This window comes from Furipterus horrens, unplaced genomic scaffold (assembly GCF_987537825.1).
Source record: "Furipterus horrens unplaced genomic scaffold, mFurHor1.1.pri manual_scaffold_9, whole genome shotgun sequence".
Lineage (NCBI taxonomy): Eukaryota > Metazoa > Chordata > Mammalia > Chiroptera > Furipteridae > Furipterus > Furipterus horrens.
The window spans coordinates 48,057,256-48,079,990 of record NW_028327179.1 but is presented as its reverse complement, the minus strand read 5'-3'; the positions used below and the strand labels follow the sequence as shown (position 1 = coordinate 48,079,990).

At 36.8% G+C, this 22,735-nt stretch overlaps 1 protein-coding gene across 3 annotated transcripts in view; it reads left to right on the top strand.

The window, feature by feature from the left end:
• PHTF2 (putative homeodomain transcription factor 2) overlaps positions 1-22,735 on the top strand; it is a 147,648-nt gene that overhangs the window by 99,612 nt on the left and 25,301 nt on the right. For all 3 annotated transcript variants that reach the window (XM_090287302.1, XM_090287300.1, XM_090287301.1), the window contains 3 exons: positions 6,035-6,221; positions 16,621-16,776; positions 21,546-21,764. In XM_090287302.1, coding sequence (XP_090143428.1) covers positions 6,035-6,221; positions 16,621-16,776; positions 21,546-21,764 — 562 coding nt within the window. The remainder of the gene's footprint in view (positions 1-6,034; positions 6,222-16,620; positions 16,777-21,545; positions 21,765-22,735) is intronic.

Genomic DNA, 22,735 nt, shown 5'->3' with positions numbered 1-22,735 from the left:
TCAGCTTATACTTCTGCTCTCTCAGCCCTGGAATTAGCCGTTTCTTCAAGGGGCATGGTATATAGAAACCAAGATCTGTGTACTACATGTGCTCATTACTGTCAGGGTGTTGCTACCTCTGGGCCTTCTTCAGTGGGTAGAGCTAGACAATATGTGTGTGTGTGTGTGTGTTTATCCCTTTACATTTACATGTATTTCTATATCTAGAATTTGGGGTTGGCCAGAAGGTTCATTTTGTTTTTTCTGTACAATGGTTCTATAATGCTTAATCATCTTTTTTTTTAAAGTTTATTTTATCGATTATATTGTTACAGTAGTTCCAACTTTTTCCCCTTTACTCCCCTCCACCCAGCACCCCTCCAGCAATCACCCCCCCAAGTCCATACCCATGGCTCGTACTTAACAAGCTCTCCCGCTTCACCCTTTCGTATATTCTTCTTCTTCTTCCTTTTTTAATAAATAAGTTATTAATTATTTTAACAATAAAAAATAACAATCCCTCCATCTCAGATATTAAGACCCTTTATAGCCTTATAAAGGACAATGGGCGAAGGTCTCATGCTCCTCTAGCTGCTTCAAGCTGGACATGGTCGTTGTCCTACCTACCCTTGGGTCCAGAAATCCCTAATAAGAGTGAGGGCGTGGAGGGGAGGGTGGCCTTCCCACATGGGAAAGGATCGTGCAGACTCCAGGTCAGTTGGCTGTCTCCAGACAATGGCATGCTTGGTTTAACAGGCTGGCATCCTTGTAGTATTCTGGGGCCAACAGATTTGGCAAAAAGGGTTAAAAGACATCATTCAATCCATAACCACTAGATGACAAAAGGCAGGGATTAATTTTTCAATGTCCCACATTAGGGGGGGGGGAGGCTTCTTTGGAGGAAGGTGTGCTAGGCACATCTTACCTGTCCAAAACCCTTTTGCCCATTATACTTAGTTTTGGCTGAGGGAAATATTTTAGGTTTCCCCCCTCTCAGACTTCTGGCCCCTTTCAGTCCATGCCATTAGGATAGAAAAGAGAAACCAGTTTTAAAGTGAAGCCCACAGACCACCCCATTCTTCGCCAACCCAGCCACTTAGTTCAGCCAAACCGTTGAGTCTCAGAAGGCAGCGCTGCAGACAGGATTAAGTGAGTCCTATACATACAGACAATCACTCGGGTAATGCGGTCATAGGCTTATGCCCTTTGAAAACAGAAAACACATGTTAATTTATGTATCATAACCTACATACAAGTCTCTAAATCTGTAAGACTGTCTTATCGGAAAGACATCCAGTTGCAAGGCACTTGACATTCTTCTTGCCTGTAACTTAAATATCTCTGGTGATACCACAGACATGGTTTAACTTTCAAGTGAAAACATATTTTAAATGAAAAGAAACCTTAAAGATTGTTCGCTGCACTACTTTATAGTTTACTGCTGATCATTGTGATTTTCCTTGAATAATGGTTTTTCTCCCTAAGATTACCCTCCTTGTCATTAAAGGGACTGCATTAAGTCCATTTTTAATTTATTCTGTTCATTTGCATAAACACAACAAGAGCAGAAAATGATCACTTATGATCTTTAGTTTTGCTTTGCTGGAACTTACCCAAGGAACATTTAGGGTGACCTTCAGTCTGCTCTTCAGGGCACAGGAGCTGGGCCACATACCTGGCATTCAGCCTTGCCTGTACACTCCTGTCTTTTCCAAGTCGTTCTGGTTTTTCATTGTGCCTTAAGGTCCCTTCTAGCCATCTTTCAGGAAAACAACCTTCATTCCTTCCCTGGAAAGATTGCTCTGGACCGCACAACCAGCCACGGTACCAGGCCTTTTATCTCGTGGGCTTTTATTACCTTCGAAAGTCATTCCCAGTTCCTCAGGGCTTTTTGGTAACAACCTGAGCCAAAGCATGTCTCCTTTAGGCTTGACATTCCAGTCAAACTCTTGGTCAAAAACAAACAAAAAAAGAAAACAAAAAAACCCCTCTATTAACAACTGGTCTTATTAGTTTTATGCAAATAAACTTATGTCGTTACTTCTCTAGAATGCCAAACTCTGGAGGGATCAGATAGGGAGAAAAATATACAGTGTGAAGGAAAATCCTTGTCCTTCTAATATTCACTGAACTGGCACTTCCATTCTTCATATTTTCATTTTTCCCCCACTAAAAATTTTTTTGTTTGTTTTCCCATTACAGTTGTCCCACTTTTTTCCCCCTCTTGCTTCCCTGCTCCCTTATTCCCTTCCTCTCCAACATTCAGTCCCCACTCAGCTGTCCATGTCCATGGGTCATCTATATATGTTCTTTGACTAGACCCTTCCCCTTCTTACCCCTTCTCTCTCTCCTGCCTCCCCCCTTGTTACTGTTTATTCCTTGTTTACATACCTCTGGTTCAATTTTGCTCATTTGTTTGTGTTGTTCATTAGTTTCCTGTAATAGATGACAGCATAAGGTATTTTTCTTTCGTTGCCAGGCTTATTTCGCTAAGCATAATTCTAGTTCCATCCATGTTGTTGCAAATGGTAGAAGTTCCTTCTTTCTTTCTGCTACATAGTACTCAATTGTGTAAATGTACCACAGTTTTTTGATCCACTCATCTACAGATGGGCACTTAGGTTGCTTCAAGCACTTTGCTATTGTAAATGGTGCTGCTATAAACATAGGGGTGCATAGGTTCTTTTGAATTGCTGTTTCAGGATTCTTCAGATATAATCCTAACAATGGAATTGCTGGTTCAAAAGGCAGTTCCATTTTTAGTTTTTTGAGGAAATTCCAAACTGTTTTCCATAGTGGCTGCAATGCTTAATCATCTTTAACTTCATTTAAAACAATTTTGTTAGATTCTATTGTGACAGCTTTCATATCAGCATGCATTTAAAAAAACATCGAAATTGGTGAATTTTTGTGCAGCCATTTTAATTATGAAGATGGAAGGAAATATGCAACATTTTTGGCATATTATGCTTTATTATCTCAAGAAAGGTAAAAACACAACTGAAATGCAAAAGATTTGTGCGGTGTATGGAGAAGGTGCTGTGACTGATTGAATGTGTCAAAGTGGTTTGCAAAGTTTCTTGGTACTATTGATATTTTGGCCAAATAATTATTTGCTGTGGAGTTGCCTTATGCTTTGAAAAATGTTTAGGAGCACCCCTGACCTCTACCACTGGAAGCCAACAGTGGGCAACAGCTGACATACTCAAAATATCCAAATCAATAAATGTGTCTTTTATTTTACAGGGAACAACTAAAGTTACTTTTTGGCCAACCCAATATAAAACATGAATTTGCACTGATACAGTACCACAGAGTACATTTCATCTTTTCCTCTTTTTATTTGTATTTTTGTTCTCTATCACTGAAAAACCAATTCCCATTATCCTCAATATACTTACTTATTCAATTAATCCTCTTGTAACCCATCTCCCAACCCTGCTGGGCTGCACCTGGCACCCTGCCCTAAAATTTTCTTCAAATGGGCTGCCCCTACTGTCCCACTCCAACGATACTCTTGTAATTGCCATAATCACCAGTCACTGCCAAGCTGCATGATTTATATTTTCATGTACTTTGTAAATTCTGAGGGTGGCACTTACATTTATTACTTTGTCATTTCCGCTTGGATCGTAACTTATCTGCATTTAGTTCACGAAAAGCATCAGATAGTTTCTATGCTTAGTAACTTCTGTTTATCTTCTGATAGTGTTACTCATACTTGGAGGAGATAATGGGGAGGGAAGCAACCCAGAGAAGGTTGGAAGGAGGCAGAGATAAGGAAAGAATAAAGTAGGAGATAGCTGAGAGCTGTCAAGTCATATGGAATGGATGCTACTAGTATTTACTCCTGGCTTAATTTGGTCTTCACCATGTCATAGTAAGGAAGTAATTATCCTTAAAGTAACAGTTATTACTAATTCAAAGTGCTTTCCTCTGGGCTCTTAACTTCTGCCCTCTCAGGTTTTGGTTCAAACTGCAAGCTTTCAGCCACTTTTTCTACTTTGACTACTGGCCCCCAGACCTGTTTTCAACTACCTACTGATCTTACGCTGCTCCCAAGCACTTCAGGTCTAACATTTCCATCTTTCTTCTCAAATAAATTTTTCCTCTTGCATATCCTGTCTGATTAATGGTTCTACACTAACCTTCCAATTTTCCTTCACCCCTTTTATCTGTCCCTTTCCAGCCTATTATAATATCCATGAAATTTGATAAATACCTTTTTGGAAAAAACTTCTCTATTTTTGAGTTCTCACATTTTCAAGATATCAAGTAACTTCATCTCCTTTGGTCTTTGCCACATCTCCATGCTCAAGGGAGAGATAAAGGGATCAATTGATAACTAACTCTGTCACTTTTTTCCTCAGGCAGAGAAGGTCACAAGTTTTCACTGCACCTTTTATTTTTTGTTTTTGCCCTTTCTCCTCTCCAGTATAATCCATTTTCCTCCCTCCTGCTGCCACTCTTAAATGATCTTTGTTTTCTGGCTCATTTGCTTGGTCTCTTCATGTCTCTGAGGATCACGTAGAAAGAAAAGGGTCAGAAGATTGGGCTTCTAAGTCTCGGCAATTCTGTGGAGACTGTTCTGAATGACTAAAACTTGTTGGAGATCTGTAGAACATATGGGATGTATAGTCTGTCTGTTCCTTTTCGTAACCTTGCAAGAGAAGATCAGGAAGGAGAGGGGCCTATTGTATAAGACAGAAATTTCCTAGGCTTTGATGAGTGTGTTAACAAGAAATTCTAAGAGGCAGTTTTCCAAAGAGGGCAGTTAGAGGTAATGTGCAGAATTAAATTAAGCTCATAGTCAGAAGATCTGTAACCTAGTGTCATTTTTGCCTCTAACTGGCTGCATGATCTTAAATAAATCATTTAGACCTTTTTATACTTCTGATTCCTGATTTCAAAAATTAGAATTTAGAACAGGGGAGTTCTAAGATCTTGCACAGTTCTTAAAATTTCCAATAAAACTGAGTAACTGTAGTGTTATGGATAACTTTTTTGGTACATTTTTAAAAACTTGTGTTTTCTGACTCACATGAGGTCAGTATACTAGTTGTATTTTTTCTTTCTTGCAAAGCTGATATTCTGGAGAAAATTCAAGGGGGGTTATTTAAATATAAATACAATTGCTTTTAATAATGTTCTGTGATAGAGTTAATCTGCATTGAGCACATTTAAATTTTGTATGGGGCTTACATTATATTTCTACAATACTAACCATTTTCTTTGGATAGCTGTTCTTTCACCCACTGGAGTCTCTGAAGGGACTTCTCAAGAATTTGCCTGTTAATCAAAAATGTCTTGTTTATTATTTTCTATGTCGTATTTTAGTTATTGAAAAAAATTAATTTCTATAAATGAAAACCTCAATTTTAGCCTTTTAGATATTTACACACTCCACGATTACTAATATTTTTTCAGAGTATTTCAGTGAGTGAAAAAGGTTACTGTACTTTTTTATTTTGTGTTCTTTATTTATCCTTCTTCCATTATTTAGAACCTTGTATAAAGTTTTTCCTTTTTTCATATATTTTTATGTAACAAAGGTCCTATGTCTCCATTGTATATTAAAGTAAATGTATCAGAGATATTTATTTTATATACTAATGGTAAAGTATTTGGGTAAATGAGTATATTAAAACTAAGTTAAAGCATTAACTGCAACTTATCCTAATAATTACTGATATTTTTTAAAATAAAACTTTAAAAACATATTAATCATAATAAAACGGGCAAATTTTGATCCTAGATTTTGCTCAAACACCAGATAATTTTCATCAAGAATTATTTGGTAAGTTAAGACATGTCTCTTAGAATTGCTATTTGTATGATCTCAGAACCTATAAAATAAGCTGAAGCAGAACATCAATTTATATGTTTATTTCCTATAATGAATACTACATATCTAAATTATTTATTGTAAAAATGAGGTAGCCATTAAAATTCTTAGAAGTAACTGCTAGATTTTATTATCACTAGATCATAATTTCTATCACTGATCCATCCAAAATAAACTAAATATGTATAACATGCTTTGAATTTTTTTTAGGTCAAAGAAAACAAAGAATTCAATTGATAAATCAACTGAGACTGACAATGGCTATGTATCCCTTGATGGGAAAAAGACTGTTAAAAGCAGTGAAGATGGAGTACAAAGCCATGAACCTCACTGTGAAACTATTCAACCAGACGAGACAACCTGGAACAAAGGAACACTGAGGAACATTCCCAACAAAGTAAGTGTGATTTTTAAAAATAGTTTGTGTGGTTTTACATTAGTTAATGGGAAATGACTTAAAACATAGTGGTTTCCCTGCACTATGTATTTTCTCCAGAATTTATTCTGTGAGCCTTTACAAATCACGCTGATGAACATAAATACACTTTTTTGGGAAATGTAACTTAGTACTTTCTTGAATTGATTAATGAGTCAAATTTTTCCAAAATGTTAAAGTACTTTATAATATCATAGTTGATGCTTAATAAACCTTATCTTTTCTTGCCCCATTTTTGTGAGTGTAAAGATTTGTCTTAAATGGAACATCTAAATTATTCTAGAAATGGAACTAGGAACCTGATTTTCAGTCTTGTTTTCCATAAGAAAATATTACCTTGTTTTTCCTACCTTTATTTCCTTTGGTGTCAGCGCACTTCTTGTTTGTTTGTTTACTTTTCCAAAATAATAAAGATATCCTGGGTTATTATAACAAAGCTTAATGTAGTATCTCTGTCTCTGTTTCACTGAATTATTTTTTGTTAAATAATTTATTATTTAAAAGCTATTAAAGTAAAAAAATATCAAATTAAAATTGTTAACTGTTACATTTAGGAATGTGAGCATGAACATTTGTGTTGAAGAAAATAAATAAAGAAGATTCTCTAATTTTGAATGAAGTATGTGTTACTCCACATATATTTTCAGTACCAGTAGATATACAATAAATAGCATGAGAATGTAATGAATTAATAGTCCCTTACTTGATTTTATATTGTTGAAGCATTTAGCTTTCTGATAGTGTGAGCCTCACTTCACTATTATCACTTAACAAGTAAGTTTTCAATCATTCAGCTTTCAAACACACTTCTAGGTATGTATTACCTACTAAAGCTATATGAAAGAAATATGAAAGTGTCAATAAAACTTATGTTCTGGAGTCTCAATATCAGAATTTCTGATGGATATCTCTTACAAATTTATATTTACATAGTGTCTAATATGTGCACATATTCAACTACCATTTACCTCCTTCTGCTTCGTAAGTAATTTAATCAGTGGTGGTCTTATAATTGATCACATTATCAGTTTGTGAAAATAGTATAATTCATCTCAGGTCTCTCAGCTTTTTTAAATAGTCTGTTGTTTTTATCCTGCTTTATTACTTTTTTGAATTTTGTAAGCTATTTCAAGTCTTCTTATGAAAAGAAACATTATAGAACAAAATTTGTCAAATGGTTGTGGAATTGCTCTTAAAATTAAAAAGGCAGGAAGAGTAAACTCGAGAGAGGAGGAAGATGGTGGATGAGTGAGGAGAGGCTGCCCTTGCTTGCTCCTGAGACTGGTCTATAGTTTCAGCTAAATGTAGACAGAGCATCTCAGTTAACATCTGAATACTGGCGGGAGTTGAACCTTGGCGCTGCTGGCAGTGGAGGAGGCCACCTCTGAGTGACCTGTCTGATGAAGTTCGCGGAGCAGACATGGTAGAGAGGCATGTTCTGGCTGGCTTGGCTCCCTAGGCAGCAGCTGGCAGAGCACAATTTTTTTTCAATGCCCCTGTGTCTCCCCTAAGAGCAGTCAGAGGTGGAGATCAAGATTGTGCCCGCTGTCAGAGCCAGGAGTTGGTCAGGTGGCGTCTGGCTCTGGGAGGCTGGGAGAAGCATTCTTTTGTGTGTGTGTGTGTGTGTATGTGTTTTTTTAATTTATTGATTTTTGGGGGGGCGTTGGGAGGAAAGGCTAGGGGCGAGGAGAGATCCTTGAGGAGTGCATGCACAGGAGCCTACTCAGAGGGGGGGCGCACTTGGCTCAGGAAAATGCCCCCACCTCTCCGCCGGCACAGGGAAACAATCCCGGTCTGCCCGCCACCTGGCACAGGGGACCACCCCTGTCAGTGTACACACTAGCAAGCGCGGGAAATGCCCTTGGTCCGCCTCCCCACCAGCGAAGGAGAATGCCCCCGGTCCGCATAGCCCACCTTCTGGCGTGGAAGAAGGCTTCTGGCCCACCCACCCTCCAGAGCAGTGGAACACTACTGGGCCACAGGCCTGCCAAGCCAGCGTTGGGGAACGCCCCCGGCCCGCCCACCAGCACAGGGGAAGCGCCCTAGCCCTCACTTAAGCAGACTACAGTATTCCCTCACTTATCATGGGTTTTACGTTCCAGATCCCCCTGCAATAGGTGAAAATCTGCGAAGTAGGAACCTTACATTTATTTTAGTATTTATATATATTTTAAGGCTTTATAAACCCTTCCCACACACTTATAAACCATTCCCAGTCCCTTATTAACCTTTTCCACACTTTAAGACGACTTATGTTCTTAAACATATTCTACACTCTTAAACCTATATAACTTTAACAACATACGTATACAGTACTGCAAAATCCCATGATATAGGGAAAAATCTGCGATAATTAAATATAATATTTTTAAAAATTGCTGATACAGTGAGGCCGCGATAAGTGAACTGCGATATAGCGAGGGACTACTATACTCCCCTCCAAGAGGCATCAGCCAGGGGCAGCTCAACTGTCTGCAGTAGGCAAAGTGACTCTCAGCTAATTTAAGGGAAGGACCCATTAAAGAGCAACACAACAACAACCAAAACCAAAATACTACTATAAAGTCCGTATAAAAGGCATCCCAAGAGCATCAAGTTAAGGAGATCAAGGAGTCTGCACCACTGAATCACACAGGATTCCTACCAAAGAAGATCACACCACAAAGGTAGGAAACAAATGCAGATCAATCTAAGAAAAAGAAACAAACAAGAACAGACACCTATAATGCGGAGAAGAAACAACACCCCACCAAAAGGAAAGGAGAAATCCACAGAAGGAGGGATAGATGAAATAGAGGCAAGCAAGCTATCAAGCATGGAATTCAAAACAATGGTAATGAGGAAGCTCAATAAACTCAACAAACTCAAAGAAAACTACAATGAACTCCAGGGGAACTACAAAAAACTTCCAGGAAGCTACAAGGAACTTACTGAGAACTACACCAGCATGAAAAAGGACATAGAAACTATCAATAAGAACCAGGAAGAAATGGAGAATACAATTTCTGAACTGAAGACCACAGTAGAAGCAATCAAAAGCAAGCTAAATGAAACAGAGGATCAGATCAGTGAGTTAGGGAACAATGTAGAAAAAAATTCCCAGACAATGCAACAAAATGAAAAAATACTAAAAAAGAATGAAAAGGGTTTAAGAGAACTGCAGTACAACATAAAATGCAATAATATCCATATCATACGGATACCAGAAGGAGAAGAGAGGAACAAGGGATAGAAAACCTGTTTGAGAAACTAATGACAGAAAACTTCCTGAACAGGAAGAGATAAAACGTCTCATGAGTCCAGGAAGCACAAAGGGTCCCAATGAAGATGACCCAAGAAGGCCCACTCCAAGGCACATCATAATTAAAATGGCAACATTCAAAGACAAAGAGAATCCCAAAGGCAGCAAGAGAAAAACAGCAGATAACATACAAGGGAGCTCCAATAAGGCTATCAACTGATTTCTCAACAGAAACACTACAGGCAAGAAGGGAATGGCAAAAAATATTTCAAGCAATGAAAAACGGAGACCTACAACCAAGACTATTCTACCCAGCAAGGCTGTCTTTCAAAACGGAAGGTGAAATGAGTTTTCCAGGCAAAGAAAGACTAAAAGAATACATCTCCACCAAACCAGCATTACAAGAGATACTAAAGGGAGTGCTTTGAGAAAAAGGAGAAAAAGAGGGAGTGAGAGGAACACAGGTACAAAGGGAAATGAATAAATACCTGTCAGTAATAACCTTAAATGTAAACGGATTAAATACTCCCATGAAAAGACATAGGGTAGTGGAATGGATATGAAAACATGACCCACATATATGCTGTCTACAAGAGACACACCTAAAAACAAAAGACCTACACAGAGTGAAAATGAAGGGATGGAAAAAATTATTCCAAGCAAATGGACATGAAAAAAAAAGCTGGGATAGCAATACTTATATCAGACAAAACAAATTTCATAGCAGAGGCCATAAAAAGAGACAAAGAAGGACATTTCATAATACTTAAGGGAATAATCCATCAAGAAGATATAACCCTTGTAAACATACGCACCCAACGTAGAGCACTCAAATATATAAGGAAAAATTTGGAAGACTACAAGAAGGATATCATCAGCAACACACTCATAGTAGGGGACTTTAACACTCCATTGTCAACAATGGACAGATCTTTGAAGCAAAGAAACACCAAGGATGTTGAGGCATTGAACAGCACTCTAGTTCAATGGACTTAATTGCTATATATATATATATATATATAGAACTTTTCACTCCAAAGAAGCAAAATATACATTTTTTTGAAGTCCACATGAAACATTTTCAAAGATAGACAACATGATAGGACACAATACAAGCTTCAACAAATTCAAGAAAAATGAAATTATGTCAAGCATCATCTCAGATCAACCTCAAGGAAAAAAACTCAAAAACATTCAAACTCATGGAGAATGAATAACATGCTATTAAATAATGGATGGATTAACATGACATCAAGGAAGAGGTCAAGAAGTTTCTGGAAATAAATGATAATAAACACACAACAGCCCCAAACCTATGGGACACAGAGAAAGCAGTCCCGAGAGGAAAGTTCATAGCAATACAGGCCTACCTAAAAAGGAAAGAAGAATCTCAAATAAAAAATCTGACCCTACAGCTACAAGAACTAGAATACCAGCAAACAAAACCCAGAGTGAGTAGAAGGAAGGAAATCATCAAGATCAGAGCAGAATTAAGTGACATAGAGACTAAACAAACAATTCAAACGATCAATAAAACTAGGAGCTGGTTCTTTGAAAAGATAAACAAAATCGACAAAACTTTAGCCATGCTCATCAAGAAAAAAAGACAGAGGACCCAAATAAAGTCAGAAATGAAAGTGGAGAAACACAACCGGTATCACAGAAGTACAAAGGATTGTAAGAAATTACTACAAACAACTATATGGCAAGAAACTTGAAAACCTAGATGAAATGGACAAATTTCTAGAAACATAATCTCCTAAAACTGAGGCAAGAAGAAGCAGAAAGCCTAAATAGACCAATAACAAAGAGTGAAATTGAAGCAGTAATCAAAAAACTTCCGACACACAAAAGCCCTGGACCGGATGGCTTCACAGGTGAATTTTACAAAACATTTAGGAAAGAACTAACACGTACCCTCCTCAAACTATTCCAAAAAGCCCAAGACGAGGGAAGCCTCCCAAACTCTTTCTCTGAAGCCAATGTTATCCTAATTCCAAAACCAGGTCAAGACACAACAAAGAAAGAAAATTACAGGCCACATCGCTGATGAACGTAGATGGTAAAATCCTCAACTAAATATCGGCAAACCGGATCCAGCAACACATTGAAAAGATCATACACCACGATCAAGTGGGATTCATCCCAGGGATGCAAGGATGGCTTAATATTTGCATATCAATAAACATAATACACCACATAAACAAAATGAAAGATAAAAATCACATGATTATATCAATAGATGCAGAAAAAGCATTTGATGATGAAAACACTCAGCAAACTGGGAATAGAGCGAGCATACTTCAACATAATAGAGGCCACATACGAGAAACCTGTAAACCAACATCGTACTCAATGGGCAAAAACTGAAAGCATTCCCCCTGAGAACAGGAACATGAGAAGGATGTCCACTCTCTCCACTTCTATTCAACCTAGTGTTGGAAGTTCTAGCCAGAGCAGTCAGACAAGAAAAAGATATAAAAGGCATCCATACTGGAAAAGAGGAAGTAAAACTGTCATTATTTGCAGATGACATGATAGTGTACATAGAAAACCCTATAGACTCCACTAAAAATTACTCGACATAATAAGTGAATTTGGCAAAATAGGAGGGTACAAAGTCAATATTCAGAAATCGAGGGCATTTCTTTTTTATTTTAAGTATATTTTATTGATTATGTTGTTACAGTACCATTTTTTCCCCCCTTGGCTCCCCTCTGCCCAGTACCCCCCTTTCCTTCAGCAATCTAACCCCCCTTAGTTCATTTCCATGGTTCGTCCATATAAATTCTTTGGCCTCACCCTTTCCTATTTTATTCTTAACTCCCCCCTGTCTATTTTGTACCAATCAATTATGCTTCTTAGTCCCTGCACCGTTTCCCCACTTCTCCCCCTCCCACCTCCCAGCTGGTAACCCTCCAAACGATCCCCATGCCTATGATTCTGTTCCTATTCTGGTTTGCTTAGTTGGCTTTTGTTTCCATTTTTTAGATTCCATTGTTGATAGTTGTGAATTTGTTGTCATTCTAGTGTTCAGTTTTGATCTTCTTTTTTCTTAAGTAAGTCCTTTTGACATTTCATATAAAAATGGCTTGGTGATGATGAGCTTCTTTAGCTTCACCTTGTCTGGGAAGCACTTCATCTGCCCTTGTATTTCAAATGATAGCTTTGCTGGTTAAGAGAAACCTTGGTTGTAGGTTGTTTTTCATCACATTGAATACTGCTTGCCAGTTCCTTTCTGCTTGCAAAGTGTCCTCTGAGAAATCAGATGATAGTCTTATAGGCACCCCCTGTAGGCAACTCTCTACCTCTCTCTTGCTGCCCCCAGGACTCTGTCTTTATCTTTCACCTTTGGTATCTCAATCATGATGCGTCCTGGTGTGGTCCCCTCTGGGTCCAGCTCTCCCGGGACCCTCCGTGCTTCCCGGACCTGTATGTCCATCTCCTTCGCAAAATTTGGGAAGTTTTCCTCATTTTTTTCAGTTCTTGCTTCCTCATTCTGCACTGGTTGACTTTTCTTCTTCCTTATGTTCCAAATCATTGATTTGAACACCGATTTTCTTCCCTTCATCGGTTTTCTGTGGATTGTTTTTTTCGTTTCACTTAGCATAGCCTTCACTTCTTCTCTTATGTCTTTGCCATACTCAAGCATATCTGTCAAGCCTGTGAGCATCTTAATCACCAGTGTTTTGAATTCTGTGTCTGTTAGGTTGTCTATCTCCTCATCTGTGAGGTTGACTATCTCCTCCTTGCTTAGTTCTCCCACTGGAACCTTGACCCGTTCCCCCTTTTGGGCCATACTTCTCTGTCTCCTCATTCTGACAGGCTCCTGTGTTTGTTTGCCTCTACATCCCAGGTAGAGCTGTCACTCCTGTTACGTTGTAAGGGGCAGAGCCTTAGGGATTCGTCAGTACAGGGCGACCTGTTTCACCACGTTGTGGCACTGTATGTGGGGGAGGGGTCCGACAGGGAACAATGCTGCCTGCTCAGCACTTGCCCCTTTTCCAGGCACCTCTCCCACTTCCGCACTGGACTGGCGCCCCTCTAGCTACTGCCCTGGCCGTCGTTCCCAGAGAGGGTGGGTCTGTGGACATTCTAGGACCATCGGGGCCCTTTAAACAAGCAGAATCTGCTGAGACTGGCAGTTTCTGCCTCCACCTCAACCCCCACTGGTCTGCACTGTCAGAAGCAATGAGGCTTGATTTTCCACGATGCTGGGACTGTGAGCTGCGAGGTCCGTTGAGGAGCTGGGAACATTCCCCAGGTGTCCCTCCTGACTTAAAATGTGTGACTGCTTTCTGCCAGCCTGCCACTGCTGCTGCCACCACACCATGTTCTCTCCTCCCTTGCTCCACCACTTCTATCTGTCTGAATGAGTATTTCTTCTTTATATCTTTGATGGCTGGACTTCCATGCAGTTTGATTTTCTGGAACTTCTGGTTGTTTCCAGTTTTGAGATAGTTGTATTCCTTTTTAGTTGTGGAGGGAGACGCCTCGTGTCTGTCTACGCCTCCATCTTGGCTGGACGTCGAGGGCATTTCTGTACACCAACAATAAAAGATCAGAGATAGTAACTAGAAAAAAATCCCATTCACTACAGCAACAAGAAAAATAAAGTAACTAAGAATAAACTTAACTAAAGAGATAAAAGACCTTTACTTGGAAAACTATGTAACAGTGAAGAAAGAAATTAAGGAAAATACAAATAAAAGGAAGTGTATACCATGTTCATGGATGGGGAGAATCAACATCCATAAAATGTCCCTACAGCCCAAAGCAATTTATAGATTCAGCACAATCCCTATTAAAATACCAGTGATATATTTCACAGACCTAGAACAAATACTTCAGAAATTTATGTGGAACCAAAGAAGACCCCGAATAGCCACAGAAATCTTGAGACAGAAAAACTCTGTAGGAGGAATCACAATACCTGATATCAAACTATACTACAAAGCCACTGTAATCAAAACAGTCTGCTACTGACATAAGAACAGACATGTAGATCAATAAAACAGAATAGAGAGCCCAGAAATAAACCCAGGTTTTTATGGTCAACTAATATTTGACAAAGGGATAAGAAACATAAAATGGAGTGAGAAGAGCCTCTTCAACAAATGGTGCTAGGAAAACTGGACAGGGACATGCAAAAAAATGAAACTAGACCACCAACTTACACCACACACCAGGATAAACTCAAGATGGATCAAAGACTTAAATGTAAGCCATGACACCATGAAAGTCCTAGAGGAAAACATAGGCAGGAAAATTTCAGCTATCCCACGGAGCAATACTTTCACTAATATATCTCCTAAGGCAAGGGAAATAAAGGAAAGAATAAACAGATGGGACTACATCAAACTAAAGAGCTTGTGCTCCGGAAAAGAAAACGTCAGCAAGATGAAAAGGGAACCAACAATATGGGAAAACATATTTGCCAATGATACCTCAGACAAGGGATTGATCTTCAAAATATATGAAGAACTTATACATCTCAACACCAAGAAGACAGACAACCCTATTAAGAAACGGGCAAAGATCTGAACAAACACTTCCCAAGAGGACATACAGAGGGTCCATAGGCATGTGAAAGAATGCTCAACATCACTAGCCATCAGAGAGATGCAAATAAAAACCACAGTGAGATACCACTTTACACCAGTCAGAATGGCCATCATCGACAAATCAACAAACAACAAGTGCTGGCAAGGACACAGAGAAAAGGGAACCCTATTGCGCTGTTGGTGGGAATGCAGACTGGTGCAGCCACTATGGAAGGCAGTATGGGATTTCCTCAAAAAACAAAAATGGAACTGCTTTTTGAACCACTAATTCCATTACTAGGATTATACCCAAAGAATCCTGAAATCTCAATTTAAAAGAATTTATGCACCCCTATGTTCATAGCAGTGCTATTTACAATAGCCAACTGCTGGAAACAGCCTAAGTGCCATCTGTAGATGAGTGGATCAAAACTCTGTGGTACATTTACATAATGGAATACTATGCAACAGAAAGAAAGAAGGATCTCCTACCATTTGTGAAAACATGGATGGAACTAGAGAGAATTATGCTTAGTGAAATAAGTCAGGCAATGAAAGAACAATACCATATGATATCACCTAATACAGGAACCTAATGAACAATACAAACAAACGAGCAATTTGAAACAAAGGCATGTAAACAAGGAATAGACTAACAGTTACCAGGGGGGCAGAGAAGAGGGGTAAGTAGGGGAAGGATTTAGTAAAAGAACTAGTATAAATAACCCATGCAGATGTACAATGAGGTGGGGATTTACTGTGAGAAAAGGGGTGGGCTTGATGGGGGTGAACACTGGGGGAAAAAGCTGGACAAATTAATAGGAAAACAATAAATTTTTTAAAAAATTAAAATGCCAATATAGTCACTGATTAAAATATTTTTTTCAGAAAATCTGGTGGTACTTAATCACTTTAACGTTTTTGAAGGTATTTGAAGCTGTATGTATAACAGGGGACCCAAGAAAACGGAATTTATTTATAAAAAACTGTGTATTTATTCTTATATTTTAAAACTTCAGTCACCTTCAAATTACTCTCCATTTGATGTAATACACTTAAGAGACTTTTTTTCCACTGCTCAAAACAATTTTTGAATGCGGCATATTGGTGCCTTTTAGTGCTTCTGTCATTTTTTTGTCTCACTTCTTCCACATTGGCAAAATGTTTCCCATGAGGCCCTTTTTCATCCAGGAAACAAAAATGTCACTCCAGACAAGATCGGGTGAAAAGGGAGGGTGGAGCATAGGAGTCATGCCATTTTGGATCAAAAACTGCTCAACACTCAACGTGGTGTGGACAGGTGCACTCATAAATCACCCACCATGAAACTTGTTGAGTCTTCAAAAAGAATTCACTGAAGCTGAATGCAGCCTCTCACAACAGTGCCAGCCAGTACACTAATACAGATGGGTTCCTAGACCACTGACCTAGCAGGGGAAGCCTGTACCCTCCAGAAGATAATTCCATTTTTTGGGTCCCCCTTTTGTATGTATGTATAATTTTAAATTTTGCATTTTTAAAACTACAAGGTAAGTCAGAAATTAGCAATAACCCTCTTTTTGTACTTCCATTTTAGGATACCCAAAGGACAAGAACAAATGTCTCTGATGAAGTCTCCAGTGAAGAAGGTCCTGAAACAGGATACCCATTACGCCGGCATGTGGACAGGACTTCTGAGAGCATTCTTCGGAATAGGAAGTCACACCATTATAAGAAACATTACCCTAATGAGGTATATACTTTGGCCTTACATATATATATATATATATATATATATATATAAAATATGTTCTTAATTTACAGCTTCTTTCAACAATTGAATATAATTATTAAAATAACATTTCCCATTAGAATCAATATCTTATTGTTATATGATCTGGATTTATAGAATAGCGGTTTTAGATTTATGTGTTATTATACACATAATAAATAGCCACACATTTATACTCATTTTGTATATAATTTATGAAGACATACATTCAGTTTCTTATTTACTTTTAAAGACGCCCATCCTGGAGAGACAGTCTATGATCTCCTGTGTTAGTCTTTCCCACAATTTGAAAGGCTTTATAACTACTTTGTTATAGCAAATTTATTATTCTAAGTGACTTTCTTTATGTTCTTGTCACTAGTTATTAAGTTGTCCATACTATTAAATTCAGCCTTTTTTCTTCTTTGATTCTATTTTTTATTAATGTTTGTTTTTTTCTAAACAAACTTTTCTAACTTATAATATCTCTTGAAACTTTAAATCAGCGCTTCTCAACCTGTGTGTCACAACCCCTTTGGGGGTTGAATGACCCTTTCACAGGGGTCGCCTAAGACCATTGGAAAACATATATAATTACATATTGTTTTTGTGATTAATCACTATGCTTTAATTATGTTCAATATGTAACAAAATACATCCTGTATATCAGATATTTACATTACAATTCATAACAATAGCATAATTACAGTTACGAGGTAGCAACGAAAATAATTTTATGGTTGGGGGTCACCACAACATGAGGAACTGTATTAAAAGGATTGTAGCATTAGGAAGGTTGAGAACCACTGATTTAAATAGAAAAAGAATTTTATTCAATTATGTTTTCAGTTTTTATTCTAAAGACAGAACAATTCATTATCTAGCTTCAAGACAAATTAATTACTTTTTCTGTTCTTCGGGGTTTTTTTTTTACTACAGTAGCATTTTTTGTTAATGATTTAGAGTTAAACTTTTGAAAAATCAAATATGCTCTTTTGGAATATAAATACCTTGAGGATTTTAAGAAGTGAAGAGTTACTTGTTCTTTATATGTTCTTCTCTGTGTTTTTATCTCTAGTTAATTTTTCTGGTGACTGGCTATTTGTCTTCTCCCAGTAGCTGCCATTTTACAGACACTAATGCCAGTGTGTCTGCTTATTGCCTCTTCACCCACATGGTCTGGTATACTACTGTTTCCTGTTCCAAAACTGGATAACCATGCTTGTGAAATCCAAAGTCTTAATCTACGAATAGAAGTCAGTTGGTCCTGTAAGGCGTTCAGGACCTTGTGTAGATCTCCACTTTTCCATAGAATAAATTATTTGGCTTTACAGATCCTTTTCTCACTCCATAATCCTTACTGTTCTGGGTTTGCAGTTGTGTTTTGAACTATTGAGATTCTTGAAGGGCAGAACATTATCTGCTAATGTTAACTTTTAAATACATATGTTGCTTAAAATCTTCTAGATTTCATGCTTAAGTAAGGCTGATAATTAGCTAGGAGGCATTAGTTGTTTCAAATCATTTTTTAATGATATAAAAGATTACAGAAAAATAAAATCTGGTCTTCAAATTCTTCATATGTAAGATAAGGAACTTTAGACTAGAATATTTAAAAAGCTGCATTTCAGTTCCAAAATATTTTGACTCAAGTCAAACCAACTTCAAAGTATATTTTACACTTTAAGTAAAACTGAAACAAAATCTGTAGTGTTTTTTTGTATCTTTATGTATATATTACCATATTCTTTTCAAATTGCTGGTAATATTTTTTAAGGGTGAGGCACAAATTATTTGTGGAAGCACTTTGTGTGTGGGTGGGACTATGTAAGCCTCACTATCTGTAGATCTACATTTTTAGGGGCATTTCATTTTTCAAGAAAAATCATCCAGTCTTTGGTCTATGAGAGTGCCAGATATTATAGTAGGCTACCATGGTGTTTGGCACTAAGGGGGTTGAGGATGAGGTGGTGATCTTGTCCTTCAATGTGTAGACTTTTACTCAACCAACCCCTTTCTATCACCCCTCACCTCCCACTCCTTACCCAGTTTCTTGCCTTTTTCTATTATCTACTATATCTGGTTGCCTTCATCTAGTTACCTGTTGGGAAGTGGTGGAATTACATGATTATCTGGGATATAGAAGGTATCCTTGAGAATTATGATAGCTTCTTATAAGCAATTTTCATATTTCCTACTCTTTCCTGCTTTAACTCTACAAGTATCTTAATTTTTATTCCCTATTATAGATAAGATTTTCATATAATAAAGGTAGCATTTGATGGAAAACAATGAAGAAACTATGGGCTTGGAATCAAACTAAGTGGCTTTGGAAAAATTATTTAAGTTCTCTGAGTCTCAGATTCTGCCTATATAATGGAGAGAGAAGGAAGCAGCAGCATCAGATTGTTAGGATTAAATAAGATTATGCGTAATTGCCTGACACAAAGCACTCGTTATAAATGCTTATTCCTTTCAAATAAATAATCCTCTTAATTTGATTATGCTGTTTTAGCTTTCTAAAGATTTGAAATTAGCAAAGCAAATTAAATTAAATGAGCTATTAATTTGAGCTGTTTTCTTCAATTCTAAAATTTCCTAATTTTAGTCTTTATTCAGCAGTTTGTAATAAAATTCTGAGTGGCCATTAATCACCTAAATATTGCAGGTAAAATACTATTTGAAATGTAAGCTATTATAGGCAATAATTTTTACATTATACATTTATAAATGGTCCCACTTATTAATCAGTATTTGGCAAAATACTTTTATAAAGAATTATAGATATTTTCTTATTCCTGAAATCACCCATTAGTTTCAGTTAAACAGTCATCAGGCCTTTGATCTGTTACTTATTTTTGTATCTGATTAGCAAGTCTGCGTCAGAAATTAGTAATAGATAATAAGCTAGCTTTATCAAAAATCTTAAATTGGCAATTACTGATTGCTTAATACATTCTGTGCCTGTTATCTTATGAAAACTATTGTGATGAAACTGCTTATGCTTCAAGTATTCTGCTTGACAGTGAATCTGAAATGTTCTTGGAGGGATTTTTGTAAAAACAAAACAAAAAACAGCACACTGATCTTTACCCTTTTTTTGCAATATTTTTTCTTTTTATTTCTTTATTCATTTTCTTAGTTTCTTTTTTTAAATTTTATTTCCCTCTCAAACAACCCTCCCACAAATATTCTTTCACAGTAAATACACATGGTGCCCTATTCTTTCATTTTGTTACCTGTGGTAAGGATGGTCTCTGTCTTTGATGTACATATGGTATATTTGAGAGTTCTAATTTGTTTGAAAATATGAAATACATGAACATTTAATTAACACAGATAATGTAGGTGCTGGATAGCAAAACAAAATTTATTGTCAAATGAATATAATAATTACATCAAGGACAAAGTGTTCACTCTAAATAGAATACTTGAAACTAACATTTGTCGAGCCCCAGCTTTGTACAGGTTTGTATTAAAAGCTATAGTGCTCATTTAATTTTCAATATCTCTTTAAGATAGGTAGATTTATTCCATTGGGTATCAACAGATGACTAAACTAAGTCTCAGAAGTAAGGTAAGCCATCTAGAAAGGGGCAGAGATGGTAATTTCCTGACACTTTGTTGAGTATGCTTTAAAGGCGAGTAGAATTCATAATGAGAGGTAGCAACATAATCAGAGGCTGGAATGGCAAAGAACAAGCTGTGTTTGGGGTTGGAGAATAGCCCACTGTCACTGGAGGAGAAGGCTGCGGTACAGAGAAGTGGAAAACAAAGTCCAAAAGTAGCCATTTGACAACAAGCATGCTAGGTGAAGGAATTTGAACTTTATCTGGGAGAGCAGCAGGAGGAAGCCACAGAACGATTTTGGTCAGAAAAGTGGAAGAACAGCTGTATGTTGGAAAGGTTAATCTGGAAAGAGGGAAGGCCTTTTAGATATGGGTCAGTTAGGAGGCTCTTATAGCAAACAAAGTATGAAGATATCTGGTGATAACATGGAAAAGAGAAAGAAATAATTATAAAACATTTTAAAGGTAGAATCGACAAATTGTATGACAGAATAGCTAAAAACAAATCTAAAACTTCAACATACTTAGCTATAAGGATGCTATTATCATTCTTTATTCAGTACAAGTTATTTTGAATTCATTTAAATAAAAATTTTACTTTAAACTATTTTGTACATTAAAAACTCCTTGGAATTAAAATAAATTGATTAGAAATTATTTAACTTGTGTCTTTTAGTTTTTCACTTTTATATCATAGACGTTCTCAGAAATATGAATTGGCATTTTTCTTTGTGGTAGAGATTATTTGTTAATTTATGTCAATTTATAGAACTTGCCATTTGAGAAACAAAAATGATACATGAAATCTATTGATGCTAAAAAAAACTAAGAAAACTCCAATTAACACATCTATTACAGTGGGTGACTATGCAGTCCTTATCAATTTAGGCTAGTCTTTGCTTACCTGAATTCTGAACTTTGTATAAAGTTTAAGAGAAAGAAGGCACAGTCTTTGCATTCAAAATAACACTTGAGCTGAAATGTGAAATAAATTTTGATATGAGGAAATTTTGTTACTTCTTAAAAACTAATTTGTATTTTTAATGTTTTACTGTGTTTCATTGTCATTTGACAGTGTATTTGTTTTTTTAGCAAAAAGTAGCAATATATGGTTTAATAGAATATTTTGAGTTGGAAAGGGTACATAAATTGTATTAATGTCAAAGAATATCTTAATTTCAGGATGCTCCTAAATCGGGTACTAGTTGCAGCTCTCGCTGTTCAAGTTCCAGACAGGATTCTGAGAGTACAAGGCCAGAATCTGAAACAGAAGATGTATTATGGGAAGACTTGTTACATTGTGCAGAATGCCGATCATCTTGTACCAGTGAGACAGATATGGAAAATCCTCATGTTAATCCATGTGTGAAAAAAGAATATAGAGATGATCCTTTTCACCAGGTTGGTTTATGTGGGGCTATTTGTCCAGCTCCTTTGAATGTATGTACAAATTTTATAGAAGTAAAGACAAAGCTTACATTCAATTAAAGTAATAGTCCTAGAATTATTATTTTTTAACTGTGAGCTGTGGTCTGGCTTCATTGGAACACAGAATCTCAGTATTTATATTATGGTTGTGTTTGTTACCTTGCAAACATATGTTTCTAAAAAGCTGTTGGTAAATGGAGTTTTGTAAGTCCAATTGTATTTTAGATGCAGTAGTCTTTTTCTCACTCAGCATACTTCAAGAACAGATATATCTACACCTATGGCCTTAGCTTCACCTATAAGATTATAATTTACAGAGATATTTCATGAATATCAAATTTGCATCTCCAAGTGCCTGTAGTAATGCTGTTCTATAGAAATATAATGAGTCACATATGTAATTAAAAAATTTCTGATAGCCTCATTAAAAATTTTAAATTAATTTTAATATCCTTTATTTAACCCAGTATATTCAAAATATCACTTAATCATGTAACTAATATGAAAAATATTAATGAAATAGTTTTTATTTTCTATACTAAATCTTCTAAATCTATTGTGAACTCTTACAGCACATCTCATATGGACTAGCCTCATTTCATGTGCTCGGTAGCCACATGTGAGTAGGGTGTACCATATCGGACAATACAGGTCTCTGGGACATTTTCATTTGAATGTCCTAGCAGTACCTCAGATTTAACCAAACACACCATCTTCCCTTATAAGTCTGTTTTTCGTATGGCTCTCAAACTCTTGATGATGACATCTCCATCCATCCACTCAACTTGTCCAGAAATCTGGTGCTTTTAAAATCCTCACTCTTCCTTACTTTCTTCTTATCCAAGTCATAGTGATATCCTGACAATAAAACCAGCAAGGAAACTCTTAGAAAACTAAAGAGATAGAAGGGAACTTCCTTAATCTGATCAAAGGTAGCTATCAAA